At 41.2% G+C, this 14,920-nt stretch overlaps 2 protein-coding genes across 2 annotated transcripts in view; one reads left to right on the forward strand and one right to left on the reverse strand.

Moving 5' to 3' along the window:
- Positions 1-12,162, reverse strand: part of NAA15 (N-alpha-acetyltransferase 15, NatA auxiliary subunit) — a 92,331-nt gene extending 80,169 nt beyond the window's left edge. Inside the window, 1 exon segment of the mRNA XM_017863172.1 lies at positions 11,810-12,162. Coding sequence (XP_017718661.1) covers positions 11,810-11,863 — 54 coding nt within the window. The 5' untranslated portion in view covers positions 11,864-12,162.
- A 73-nt stretch (positions 12,163-12,235) lies between these two features.
- Positions 12,236-14,920, forward strand: part of NDUFC1 (NADH:ubiquinone oxidoreductase subunit C1) — a 12,068-nt gene continuing 9,383 nt past the window's right edge. Inside the window, exon 1 of the mRNA XM_017863174.1 lies at positions 12,236-13,043. The gene's annotated coding sequence lies outside the window, so the exon portion shown is untranslated. The remainder of the gene's footprint in view (positions 13,044-14,920) is intronic.

Consider the following 14,920-nt stretch of genomic DNA (forward strand, 5'->3'; position numbering starts at 1 on the left):
GAAAGAAAGAAAGAAAGAAAGAAAGAAAGAAAGAAAGAAAGAAAGAAAGAAGGAAAGAGAAAGAAAGAAAGAAAGAAAGAAAGAAAGAAAGAAAGAAAGAAAGAAAGAAAGAAAGAAAGAAAGAAAGAAAGAAAGATACTGTAACAATGTAGTCATTTAGTATTGGCTATACCTACAATTTCCTTAAGGGAGTGTCACAAACTTTGTATCAGCTAACAAGTAAAAAGTTGAGCATAAAATCTGGCTCAAAATAGATACTAAATAAATACTGCTTTGCTTAATGTTCTCCTTCTTAAAAATTCTGACTTAGTCCTCAAGCATTGATAATTAAATGTAATCTTGTACTACCCAACGACTTCTCTCTGAAAAATAGAGTCCCATTTTAAGTGTAAGCCATTTTATTGTGAGAGGAAAAAGAAGTATTTGAATTTGAACAGCAACCATGTGTAAAAGCAGACAACCAACCAAGGCCAGGCTTTTTTTCCCTAGGTCTATTGTTTTTAAAAGCAAACTTTCACTTCTCCTTTCATGTAATCAGATAAAACAACTCTTATAGATGCCACTCAGGAATGTTTACACAATCTCCTCAGTAATAAAATCAAATGGAATCTTTAAGATTAAAAATATTACTGGCTTCAAATAATATTATTTCCCCAAGGTGTTTTAGTAGAAATTTCATATTATTTCAACTGAAGATTTGCTCATATTATACTAACCAAAGAAAGTGCAGTAGAGCCCATCAGATAACAAAAACATCAACCTGTCCATCATTTAATTCTTACACTGCAATTTTTATTTTACTTATTTTTCCCCCAGACAAGGTCTCAGCCACCCAGGCTGGAGTGCGTCGGCATGATGATAGCTCACTACAGTCTCGAACTGCAATGAGCTCAAGCAGTCCTCCACCTCAGCCTCCCAAGTAGCTGGGACTACAGGTTTGCACCACCACCACACCCAGGTAACTTTTTTATTTTTTACAGAGACAGAGCCTTGCTATGTTGCCCAGGCTGGTCTCGAACTCCTGGCTTCAAGAGATCTTCCACACTGGCCTCCCAAAGCACTGGGATTACAAGCTATTTTACTTCTAAATAACCAGGAAAGGAAAGATTGCTTTAATTAAATTAAAAGTGTAAGGGATTATTTCAATGCCACATTAAGTAGTGAACAATATAATTTCCTATCTTACCTAGGAGGAAAAAAACCACATGCAACAAGTTAGACTAGTGTTCTTAAAGTTACAACTTTAATACAAGTTTGTACAGCACGTATCATAAAACAACTTAGATGTTTAAGCCTACAGCTAACATTTCAGGGAAATTTCCAAAAGAATACAACCACAGCATAAAATTCCTTCCACGCCCTAACATTTACACTGATAACTATCACTGAATTTAAGCCTCTTCACTCACCCTTCTTACTATCAGAATTGGCAACTGACATCCTTTTCACAACCATTTTTCACTAAGAATCTTACGTTTGTCTCCTCAACAGTATATTGCCTGTAAATAGAGCACAAACTTGTATTTAGATATGAATGCTGATTGCTGGCTAAGCTCACTGTTAAGTGACTTGTTCTCTCTTCCACATCAGCTTCTCAGCATACCAAGAATTAAACTTGATTTTAAATTTTCTGAAAACACAAAGCAACTCTACACTACAATTATTTTCCTTCTAATTTTTTTTTAAAGAGATGGAGTTTCACTATGGTGCCCAGGCTGGAGTGCAGTAGCAATTCACAGGGGCAATAATCACAAACTATAGCCTTGAACTCCTGGGCTCACCCAAATCTTGCTGCCTCAGACTCCTGAGTAACTGGCATGCACCCCTGTGCCCAGCTCTTCAACATTTTATATTTTAAATTTTATAACAGGTCCATTTCTTAATATCATATATAGTGATCGTCAACCCTGACTTCATGTCAGAATCGGTTGTAAAGCTCTATGAAATGACGTATGACTGAGTCCTACTATCTGAAGATTCTAATACAGCAGCAGGCTCCTCACAACCAACTCATTTAATCCTGATACCATTTATCCTCCAATGCCAAAACCAAAGAAACAATAATAAAAGTTTCCTCTTATTACGCTTTTGTGATGAAAGAAAGACTATGTAAACAAATACTATAATTCATTCATAAATTAAACTTCAAAGTCTTACCACATAATACAGGCTCTGCCCAATATCCTACAATTACTTCATATAATAATGTACTCTGTAATGCCAAAATCCAGCTTAACTCCATTTTCCAAATATTTATGCAAGCACACAATCCAAAGATCTTTCTCTCTTGCCCTGTAATCACTGTTTTCACACTCACTTCACATAACAAATATTTATTAAACATCTACTATGGTACACCATTTTAACTAATGCGAATAGAGCCATTAGCAGACATCCTTATCTTCATAAAATCTACATTTTAATTGCGGAAAATATGTGATAAATATACAAGTAAATGTAAGAAGCTGATAAATGAGAATAAAGTAAGAAATAAGAAAATAAGGTGAGAAGGACTGACTGCTAGCCAAGGAAGGCCTCTAAATAACATTTAAAGGACACCTGTTTAGCTGGGCATGGTGGCATGTGCCTGTAGTCCCAGCTGCCCGGAAGGTTAAGGTGGGAGAATCGCTTCAACCTAGGAGGCGGACGTTGCAGTGGGCCAAGATCACACTACTGCACTCCAGACCTTCAGCCTGGGCAACAGAGTGAGACCTTGTCTCAAAAAAAAAAATTTTTTTAAATTAGGCCAGGCACGGTGGCTCACACCTGTAATCCCAGCATTTTGAGAGGCCGAGGCAGGTGGATCACCTGAAGTCTGGAGTTTGAGACCAGCCTGGCCAACATGGTGAAACCCAGTCTGTACTAAAGTACAAAAATTAGCCAGGCCTGGTGGCAAGCACCTGGAATCCCAGCTACTCAGGAAGCTGAGGCAGGAGAATCGCTTGAACTCAGGAGGCGGAGGTTGCAGTAAACTAAAATTGTGCCACTGCATGCCAGGCTGGGTGACAGACAGAAACCCTGTCTCAAAAAATAATAAAAATAAAATTTAAAATAAAAAATAAATAAAGGACACGTGAGCAGAAGTCCTAAAACAAATAAGAAAATGAGTCACGCAGGTATCTGGGGAGAAAATTCTCAACAGTCCTTTGCATATATATGACCCTTTATATGACCTAGCTTTTTATGTCCAAAAATGCCTTTATGAAGAAAGAAGATATATTGAATCAATGCTGTCAGAACTGCATTGTCAGAAGCAGAAATATCAAAAGATATAAGACTGCACACTAAGGAGAGAGATCCCTTCAGTTGAGGCCAGCTGGACAGTATCTCTCCAGTCCCCCAATCACACCGAGCACCATGCCTGCCTCTCTGGAAACTGTTCTTTAAGGAGCGCTTCAATAGTTTGGATGGCAATTCTATTATCATCAGATAACTAGCTCCAATAATGACCCAGGACTTCAACACTTTGACACATCTAAAGAATGGAATATTAAATTCAGTTCCCTTTTAAGCTTTAGTCTGCTTTTCTGAAAATATAGTGTTGTCTATCTACTACTATTGAAAACTGAACTGTGGTCACTCTGCACAAACAAGTATTTTTAACCCACTCTCTTGACACAAAAGAATCATTTTTTGAAACATTTCACGTTTGTAACACAATACAGAATTTTAAAAATATATGCTGTCAGGCCGGGCGCGGTGGCTCAAGCCTGTAATCCCAGCACTTTGGGAGGCCGAGACAGGCGGATCACGAGGTCAGGAGATCGAGACCATCCTGGCTAACATGGTGAAACCCCGTCTCTACTAAAAAATACAAAACTAGTCGGGCGTGGTGGCCGGCGCCTGTAGTCCCAGCTACTCGGGAGGCTGAGGCAGGAGAATGGCGTGAACCCGGGAGGCGGAGCTTGCAGTGAGCTGAGATCCCGCCACTGTACTCCAGCCTGGGTGACAGTGAGACTCCGTCTCAAAAAAAAATAAAAAATAAATAAAATAATAAAATAAAATATATGCTGTCAGTTTAAAACAAAAAAAATATTTATTTCTTCATTCATACTACATCTCATTCCAGAAAAACAAAAATTAAAAAGTAAGCAAACAGGCCAGGCACAGTAGCATGTACCATAATCTCAGCTACTTGGGAGGCTGAAGCAGGAGGATCACTTGAGCTCAGGACTAGCCTGGGCAACATAGTGAAATTCTGGTCCCACGTGCATATGCGCACACACGCACGCACGCACACACACAAACACAAATTTAAAAAGCAAGCAAAGAATAAATTTACCACATTATTAAAAGATTTTCACTTCTCACTAGTCTTTTTTTTTTTTTTTTTTTTTTGAGACAAAGTTTCACTCTCGTCCCCCAGGCTGGAGTGCAATGGCGCGATCTTGGCTCACTGCAACCTCCACATCCTGGGTTCAAGCGATTCTCCTGCCTCAGCCTCCCAAGTAGCTGGGATTACAGGTGCCTGCCACCACACCTGGCTAACTTTTGTACTTCTAGTAGAGACGGGGTTTCACCATGTTGGCCAGGCTGGTCTCGAACTCCTGACCTCAGGTCATCCACCTGCCTCAGCCTCCCAAAGTGCTGGGATTACAAGTATGAGTTACCACGCCCGACCCTCACTAGATTTTTACAGAAAAATTATTTTGTAATTTTTATAATAATTATATACACATTATATATACATATATAAAATAGCAAAACTGCATTTTGTTTTCTGATATACTTTTATGGAATAATTTATCCTAGTTTAAACTTATGACTGGCAGCAGGGCGTGGTGGCTCACGCCTGTAATCCCAGCACTTGGGAGGCTGAGGTGGGTAGATCACCCGAGGTGAGCAGTTTGAGACCAGCCTGGCCAACATGGAGAAACCCCGTCTCTACTAAAAATACAAAACTTAGCCGGGCATGGTGGTAATCCTGTAATCCCAGCTACTGGGGAAGCTGAGGCAGGAGAATCACTCGAACCTGGGAGCCGAAGGTTGCAGTGAGCTGGAGGTTGCAGTGAGCCGAGATCGAACCACTGTACTCCAGCCTGGACAACAAGAGCGAGATTCCATCTCAAAAAAATAAACTTATGATTAACTACTATGTTCAGAAGGGGATTTCAGAACAGACCAAACTTTGTTTCCATTTTTTTATTTTTTGTTATATTCTAAATAAAGTACAAGCAAAAGTATATTAAAACCAATTTCAAAGTTATTGTCCACTCTTAGTTGCAAAAGTAGAATTCTGTCACAAAGAAATTTAATCAGTTAACCTTTCATGTGCATATGGACACCTACTTGCTAACAATTCCTAATCTAAATTTCATCAGCAACTAAAGCTAAACTAAGTATCATTAACTAGCAGAAACAGCAACTTTCCCAGAGAAAATAAATCACATAAAATAATTTACCTATTATACAATGGGCCGGGCATTGTATCTCAATGGCTCAAGACTGTAATCCCAGCACTTTGGGAGGCTAAGGCGGGGGGATCACAAAGTCAGGAGATTGAGACCATCCTGGCTAACATGGTGAAACCCTGTCTCTACTAAAAATACAAAACATTAGCCAGGCGTGGTGGCGGGCGCCTGTAGTCCCAGCTACTTGGGAGGCTGAGGCAGGAGAATGGCATGAGGCAGAGGCAGAGCTTGCAGTGAGCCAAGGTTGTGCCATTGCACTCCAGCCTGGACGACAGAGGGAGACTCTGTCCTAAAAAAATAATAATAATAATTTACCTATTATACAACATATGCAGCCACCTAATAGGTATTACTACTCTTTTGCCTAACAAAGAATTCCCTCACTCTCCTCCTATACCCCTCCCCTAAATAGTTAAACACTAGGCAGGAGTGTGATGTTAAGTGCCCTGAAAAGAAAAAAAAGTTTTAGTCCAGACTGTAACTAACACTAGCTTAATCTCAGTCTGTTTGCTTAATAAAAATGTCCCCACCTTGAAAAGTTTTGAGAATTAAGAAAGGACTCTAAATAAAGCATGCTGTGTCCAAAATGGTAACCATTCACCACATGTGACTATTTGAATTTAAATTAAGATTAATTAAAAATTCATTTCCTCAGTTGCACTATCCATATTTCAAGTGTGCAATAATTACATGTGGCCAGGCCAGGCACAGTAGCTCACACTTGTAATCTCAGCACTTTGGGAGGCCGAGGCAGGAGGACTGCTTGATCCCAGGAGTTCAAGACTAGCCTGGCCAACATGGCGAAACCCCGTCTCTACCAAAAATACGAAAATTAGCCAGACATGGTGGCACGCCTGTAGTCACAGCTACTTGGGAGACTGAGCTGGGAAGACAGCTTGAACCCAGGAGGTGGAGGTTGCAGTGAGCCATGATCAAACCACTGCACTCCAGCCTGTGTGATAGAATTAGACCCTGTCTTAAGTACAACAAAAAACAAACCTACACATGGCCAATGGCTATCGTATTAAAGCAGATAACAAATATTTCCATCATCACAGAAAATTCTACTGTGCAGTGCTATTCTAAAGCACCTAGAGCAGAGCCTGGCAAATGGTAGATTTCTCATTTTACCTGGCAAATAGTGACAAATCACAAACATAATCATAATGCTATTTTAACTTCTCTCACCACTTTTCTAGGAAAGAAAAATTCTGTCCGTTAAAAACCAAACTCTGCATGTTCTCACTCATAGGTGGGAACTGAACAATGAGAACACTTGGATACAGGGTGAGGAACATCATACACTGGGGCCTGTCCTGGGGTGGGGGGAGCGGGGAGGGATAGCATTAGGAGATATACCTAATGTAAATGACGAGTTAATGGGTGCAGAACACCAACATGGCACATGTATACATATGTAACAAACCTGCACGTTGTGCACACATACCCTAGAACTTAAAGTATAATAAAAAAATTAAAATAAAATTCTATCCTTTAACACTTATAACTAACAATATAAATCATTCAGGCTAAGGTCCAAAACTACATTTACTGATGTACAATATTTTAACTATTCCCAACTTAAATTTTTCTTATAACTGACATTAACATTTGAAGAGCAAAAAAGAGAGAAGGAAGCAGCAGCAACAGCAACCAACCTACCAACACTTGATTGAAAGGCATTAGGGTATGTCCACCTTTTCCAAGTGGGTTAAAATATAAGGTGTAGATTTCGTTCTACCCTGGCAACCTCATTTTTCCTACCCTTAACCTAGATCCTAACAAAGTGGTGTAAAAATCTGGTAACATCCTCAAACTTTTACATAAACAAATAGCATCAACAGTAGGCAAAGGCCACAATTTTCTAATGACTTAATTTTCCAAGTAAGTTAAAACAGTTTATAAATACAAAACAAAACAAAAAACAGCATCTGGCAAACACAAGTCTTCCTTAAACTCTTACATAGGGCCGGGCGCAGTGGCTCCTACTTGTAATCCCAGAACTTTGGGAGGCCGAAACGGGCAGAACACTTGAGGTCACTAGTTCAAGACCAGCCTGGCTAACACGGTGAAACCCCATCTCTACTAAAAATACAAAAAAATTAGCCGAGTGTGGTAGCAGACGCCTGTAATCCCAGCTACTTGGGAGGCTGAGGCATGAACCCAGGAGGCAGAGGTTCCAGTGAGCCAAAATCACACCACTGCACTCCAACCTGGGCGACAGAGCAAAACTCTGTCTCAAACAAACAAATAAAATAAAATAAACTCTTATATAGTATATGTCACATTAAATTCACCCTGTTCTTTTTCTAGACAAATTATCAGCAAGAAACACTATGCAAGCATTTTGACTAACTTATGACCATGCTTTAGTCAGAAAACGGTAGAGTAATATCGAAAAAAAAAAAGGGAAAATATACAAAAAAAACTGAATTTTAGAAATCAACTAGACTAGATCAAGCCAGGCAAATCCGCTGCAGAAACTCTAAAATTTTTGCAAACTTATGTGTAAACCAGGTTTCCATGAAAAAATTAAGGAAAAAAATGTTTATTTTGAAATACAAACTAACTGCATTTCCTACATAAGTTTATCATAACAAGCACAGTACAACTAACAAAGTAGCAGCTCAAAAGTTGAATGCTGCAGGAATGATTTAAAAAGTTACCAAGTGGCCAGGAACAGTGGCTCAGGCCTGTAATCCCAGCATTTTGGGAGGCCGAGGCAGTTGGATCACTTGAGGTTGGGAGTTTGAGACGAGCCTGACCAACATGGAGAAACCACATCTCTACTAAAAATACAAAATTAGCCAGGCGTGGTGGCACATGCCTGTAATCCCAGCTACTTGGGAGGCTGAGGCAGAATTGCTTGAACCTGGGAGGCAGAGGTTTCGGTAAGCCGAGATCACGCCATTGCCCTCCAGCCTGGGCAACAAGAGTGAAACTCCGTCTCAAAAAAAAAAAAAGAAGTTACCAACCTAGCAACACTTGATTACATACAGCACACACATCACATTAAAAGTCCAATGTTTCCTTTATCAGGGCAAAAAAAAAAAAATCTTAAAATCAAAAGCACTAACTTACTATTGAATCTCAAGAAACTGAAGCAATTTCAAAAAACCAATATTACCCTTTTGGTCAGTAATACTTTCTTCATTCCTAACGTATGAGAACAATAAAGACATTTTAGCTCCTTTACTTTTCTTTCATTTAGTGATTTTCACATTTCTCTCACATATAACTTATCAACAGATCTACAGCACTGTGATTTTAGCAATGAACTTACAGGTTTTGCCCCACTAACACTACCACAAAAAAAATATTTAAGATGTTTAATCAAAAATTGCCATTCTATGGATGGTTAAACACACTGTGGTACATCCGTATCATGGAATATTACTTGGCAATAAAAAGGAATAAACTATTAGCTGGATGTAATAGCCCTTCCGTGATCCCAGCTACTCCAGAGGCTGAAGAGGAAGGAGTGCTTGAGCCCAGTAGTTTGAGGTTACAGTGCCCTATTGATAGAGCCTATAAACAGTCACTACACTCCAGCCTGGGCAACAGAGGAAGACTCTATCTCTAAACCCAAAAAGTTGTATACTGTATGATTATTTTTAGTAAACACACTGGGAATGGCAAAATTATACAAATAGAGGACATGTACTGATTGCTGGAGCCTGCAGCGACAGGGGATGGGAGTGGGGTGGGACAGATGATGGATGTGGTTCTAAAAGGGCAACAGAGGGGTACTTTGGACTGAGGGAACTGTTCTGTAGCCTAATTGTAGTGGTGCAATCTATACATAGGATAACACTGCACAGAAGTAAATACAGTCAGCTCTCATTATCCTTGGTGTCTGCATCCATAGGTAAAAACTATTTTTAAAAAGCATAATAAAAAATACAAATTTTAAAAATACAGTATAACTATGTAACATTAATATTGCATTAGGTATTATAAGTAATCTAGAGATATTTAAAGTGTACAGGTGATCTGCATAGGTTATATGCAAATACTACACCACTTCATATAAGGGACTCAAACACCTGCAAATTTTGGAATCTCGCGGGATCCTGAAATCAACCCCCGACAGATACCAAGGGATGACTGCACCCGCGTGCGCGAGCACTCACACACATGTACAAGTAAACTGGGGATATGTGAATAAGACTGGTGGATTGTATCAATGTTTAATAACGAACCATGGTTTTGCAAGGTGTTAGTGTTGGGAAAACTGAGTAAAGTGCACTGTATTATTCCTTAAACTATGTAATTATACAGTCTTCTCAAAATTAAAAGTTTGATTTATTTAAAAAGTGCTAACACTTGAGAAAATCTTAATATGAACCAGATATTAGACAATATTAGAGAATGACTGGTAAAAGTATACAAGACGATGTCCTTATTCTTAGGAGATGCTTGTTGAAGTATTTAGAGATGAAATTTTTTGTTTTTGAGACAGTCTCGCTCTGTTGCCCAGGCTGGAACTGCAACCTCCACCTCCCAGGTTCAAGCGATTCTTGTGCCTCAGCCTCCCTAGTAGCTGAGACTACAGGCGCACACCACCACTGCTGACTAATTTTTGTATTTTTAGTAGAGACAGGATTTCACTAAGTTGGCCAGCCTGGTCTCGAACTCCTGACCTCAAGTGATCCATCCGCCTGAGCCTCCCAAAGTGTTGGTATTACAGGTATGAGCCACCGTGCCCAGCCTAGAGATAAGTTTTATGTCTACAACTTACTTGTATACAAATGTATTAAACATATACATAGTGAGAGAGAAAGCATATATGGCAAAATATCAAGTGTTAAATTTAAGTAAAGGTTTAGGAGTGTTCCTTGTTCTCTCAACTTTTCTTTTTTTTTCAAAATAAAGAATTGTGAAGAGGTTAAAGATAAATTGTCATTATAAACTTATGTTATAGTTCTACCTGCACACCAATTAGTCTTTTAACGGTTTAAAATAACTTTCTTCCTAAAACTACTTTACAGCTCCAACGACACTCTTAGTCTTAAAAGAAAACAAAACAAAATGCCAATAAGAATTTCAGGGTAACAGTTTTCCGACACTGGATGTGACGTTCAAATATTTTTCAACATGAATTCACTAAATCTGTAAGGCATATGGACACTTTCGTAAAATCAAAATTAGTTCAAATGCATGATTATTTATTTCTAGAAAAACTGAATCCCTAGAGTTGTTCTACTTTTCAAACAGGTGAAATAAATTATAACTGCTGGGGAAAAGGTTAACACTTTCACACACATCCTAAATTTTAAAAGTCTTAAATTTGGCAAACACAGTTAATTCTATCATAAGGAAAAGTTTGCGTGAAAGGGGCAACCCACATACTAAATGCCAAACAAAAAATGTACTACGATGTGTTAATTATAGTTCCCAGGCTACAGGACATATTTTAAAATGTAAACAGTCCCAACAAACATCAATGCATTTATGGTTTAAAAAAATGCAAACTGCACACATTTGAAATGTAGGGAATAAGTCTGAGTTAGCGTCAACAAAATCCTTCTCAAAAGTTCTTATATTCTCTTTTCTCTGCTAAGTTTTTGCATGTGTTAATACACTTCAGTGTATAAGAAAAGTCTAGGTCTGGAACGTTTCAACTAAAGACTCAACTTTTTACTTCCTACCGAACCGCCCCCTCGCCAATGGGCCCCACCTCCCGAGAAGAGTGACGGGGTGGGGCTGTTTCCCGCTCGGAAACTAAGAAATAAATGCCTCATCCCTACTCCAGGAACAAGAGAACAAGGGAGGCAGAGGCACCGAAGACTCCAGTATGCAACGGACTACAAGGAGGCAGTCGTTTGAAAAGCTTTCTTTCCTTCTCTGAACTCTTTCTTTCCCTCCTCTCAGGTCATTTGACCCCGGGCCGGGCGGAGACAGGTGAATCCCAAGAGAGGAGGAAGAGGTAGGGACAGATGATGGAGGGAGAACCGCGTTTAGGCAATGAATGAGCCTGCTGCATCCGCACCACCTGTTCCTTCCAAGGGTGCCACCCCGGCCTGCCGGCAGGGTTCCCACACCAACCGGGCCGCGACTCCTGCCGGTGTTGCCCACTTGCCCGCCAAAGGCCGGGCCTCTCCTCCCCTAGATCGGGGAGAATGAGAACCGGCAGTCTAGAAGCCAGGAGATCGGGGCCTAGTCCGGAACCAGGGCCTCAAGCGTGGGGATGCAAAGAAGAAGCCTGTGGTCCCTGGCGCGCGGGCCATAGTAGGAACCACAGAAAGGGGGCAAAGCAATGCCTTCGGCCTGACGAGGACTATGAAGGCGGGGTCCCGGGCGGGAGTGGCTCAGTGCCCGCCGGGCCGAGGTTAGGGGTGACAGGCCCAGTTATCGGCTAAATCCTCCCCACTGCTTGCCTGGAGCCTCACACTTACCAAGATCCGCTTGAAGAGCGCATTCTCCTTGGGCGGGAGGCTCACGGCCGGCATCGTTCCGGCTGCTCCTGCTGCTCCCGCCACCACCCGGCTCGGTCAGTCAGTTTGTCCGACCGTCGCCGCTGCCGTTACCTAGCTGCTTCAGCCTTGAATATACCGATCCGCCGCCGCCACCAGGCCTCGGGTGTCGCCGCGTTGCCCTACCCGGACACCTCCTTTTTCCTCGTTGTCTTTTTTCCTTTCTCACTTAACGCTGCCGCCGCCTCCCCCACTACGGGTCTCCGTCGGCGGTTCACGTGGTAACTGAACAGACCGACAGAGGCAGCCAAAATGGCGGACGCGGAGAGCTTTCCCACCCGGGTCACACCTCCTAACACGCAGGCGCGGTGACCTCCTTTCCCCACCTCCTCTGGGTTTCGGAGCTTGCCGGGAAACCTGGAGGCTGGCCCGCCGGTGGAGGCCGGGAGGGTCCGGGCAAGCCCCGCCCATCCTTTCAGTGCGTGGTGCCCTCGAAGCGCCCGCGGAGCTACGGGAGGCTAGGCAAATACGGTTCAGACTGCCTCCTCATCAAAAATAGCCTCTCTGGCGCCTTCCTGCTAGATTGACCTTTCATTCATTGGAAAGAGTCTCGCACACTGTGTGATAATCGTTTGAGCCCAAAGCGCTAAAATACAGGTGTAGGTATTTGAGAAGCGCCGTAGTTGATTATGGACGAAATGCCTAATTTAAGGAGCAGAGGCGGAGTGGAAAATGAAAAAAGCTTCTCCGCAGTGGAGACTTGTTAACAGCCCTGGAGAGGAAGGGGCTTAATAGAGTCTGAAAAGCGTGAAAGAGCTTAACCAATGAAATGGGCCTGGCTGTCGTATCGGTAATTTGGTGAATGCTGCTTAAGATCAGCCTGGAAAGTTAGTTAGCCAGATCCGAAGTGACATACTTGCACTGCCAAAGGAGCCTCTGGAGGTTAAAGTATGTGTTTTAATTTCGTTGTTGAGGCCATATAATGCAGAGTTGACGGACCAACCTTATGAGGCACCTTGGAGTGGAGTGGTGGAGAGTTAAAGACACGGACTTTACCCTGGAGCTGGCTTCAAACTAGTGCTTAATATTGTGACTCGAACTCCCCATCCCCAGAAATTCTCAGATCTTAGAAGCCAAAGACTGGCAAGGATACTAGAGAGAACTACTCGAGTAGGCGAGGTCAGACTAGATACCGAATAGGAACCCTTCCAAAAATGTAAGTCATTTCATTAACAGGTGACAGTAAAACTTTGTCAAAGTGGCATTCCATTGATCTAAAAATTTTCAAGTTATATGAGCCACTTTTAACCTTTGGTTTTTGATTACCTCTTTCCAAATCCTGATTTCACTCTGTAGCATTCTTTGCATTACGAATTATTAAACAATATGTTGTGTGCGTGTTTTTTACTCTTTTAAATTTATTTACAAAGACATTTTAATTTTCAAACTTCTCTTAACTGTCCCTGAAAGGTGTGAGTTGAGAAATATGTTTCCCAATATAAACTTGGGTTTTCTAGCTGCTATATTGATTGTCCTCTCGCTTCACCGGGGTCATAAATAAGGTTTTTAACAGTCAAATCCTGGAGTTTCCTTAAATTCTGTGATCTGTCTTCAAAATTTTGAGAAAATCATATGTACAGGAAACTATGTTTCAGTTTGAAATATGGCCAGTCTTTTAACCTTAACTTTATAAAATTAAGGGCAAGCTTATAATTCTTCTTTTTTTTTTTTTTTTTTTCTTTTTTTGAGATGGAGTCTCGCTCTGTCGCCCGGGCTGGTGTGCAGTGGCCGGATCTCAGCTCACTGCAAGCTCCGCCCCCCGGGTTTACGCCATTGTCCTGCCTCAGCCTCCCGAGTAACTGGGACTACAGGCGCCCGCCACCTCGCCCGGCAAGTTTTTTTGTATTTTTCAGTAGAGACAGGGTTTCACCGTGTTAGCCAGGATGGTCTCGATCTCCTGACCTCGTGATCCGCCCGTCTCGGCCTCCCAAAGTGCTGGGATTACAGGCTTGAGCCACCGTGCCTGGCCTATAATTCATTTTTAAACTGTTATTTAGTAATAACCTGCAAAATTCACTGCCCCAAGAGGTCTTTCAACTGTCTGAACTATTGAAAGACAGAAAAATAGTCTAAATGTAGTTGATAATTTTAGCTTGGATTTCCAAATCTCTGCCTTCATATCCAAAAATCCCCACAGCAATACTATTTGCTATAGTTCTCTAAATTTCTCCCGTAAAGAATATTCTATTTTCCTTCAGAGGAAGAAAATGTCTGGTCTTTGAAACAATCAGTAGCTTCCACCAGAACCTTAGTACCTGATTAGATGAGCCAGAAATAGCATTTGGCAAATATTACATTCTTTTTGGGTGATGACAAACAAATGGCAGTTTTAAAGGCTTGGCAAATACTAGTCTGATTCAACATTTAACTGATTCATTTGCTAGTTAAAATGCACCTACAGGTAACAGTCTGACCACACAGTAACCTGAACTGAATAAAAAAAAATATTTACTCTGATTACCACAATTTCACAAATAGAGATCCCGTTTGAGTTATACTTTGACAGCCATGCTTTCAGAAAGTTAACATATCCAAGGCTATATGCTGTGGCTGCTGCTGTTGCTGCTAGTTAATTCATTTTACCCCATGTGCTTGCATGTCACTATGTTCAAAATGCCAACTCTAAAAGTATTAACCAAAAAGAAAGAAATAAAATCATTTACCTTGCAAACTTTAATTCTACAAAAGGGATATGTTGAGTGAAATTTCTCCATATATGTAAGATGTTCTCTGTTGAGACTGTTACATCTTATTAAGTATTTGGGTCTTACTTAAAAAACAAAAAAAAATGGCTGGGTGTGGTGGCTCATGCCTGTAATCCCAGCACTTTGGGTGGCTGAGGCGGGCGGATCACAAGGTCAGGAGTTCAAGACCAGCCTGACCAATATGGTGAAACCCCATCTCTACTAAAAATACAAAAATTAGCCAGCTGTGGTGGTGCACGCCTGTAATCCCAGCTACTCAGGAGGCTGAGGCAGGAGAATCACTTGAACCTGGGAGGCGGAGGTTGCAGTGAGCCAAGATCGCACCACT

The sequence above is a fragment of the Rhinopithecus bieti genome, unplaced genomic scaffold (assembly GCF_001698545.2).
Source record: "Rhinopithecus bieti isolate Rb0 unplaced genomic scaffold, ASM169854v2 scaffold_68516, whole genome shotgun sequence".
In the NCBI taxonomy this organism is placed as follows: domain Eukaryota; kingdom Metazoa; phylum Chordata; class Mammalia; order Primates; family Cercopithecidae; genus Rhinopithecus; species Rhinopithecus bieti.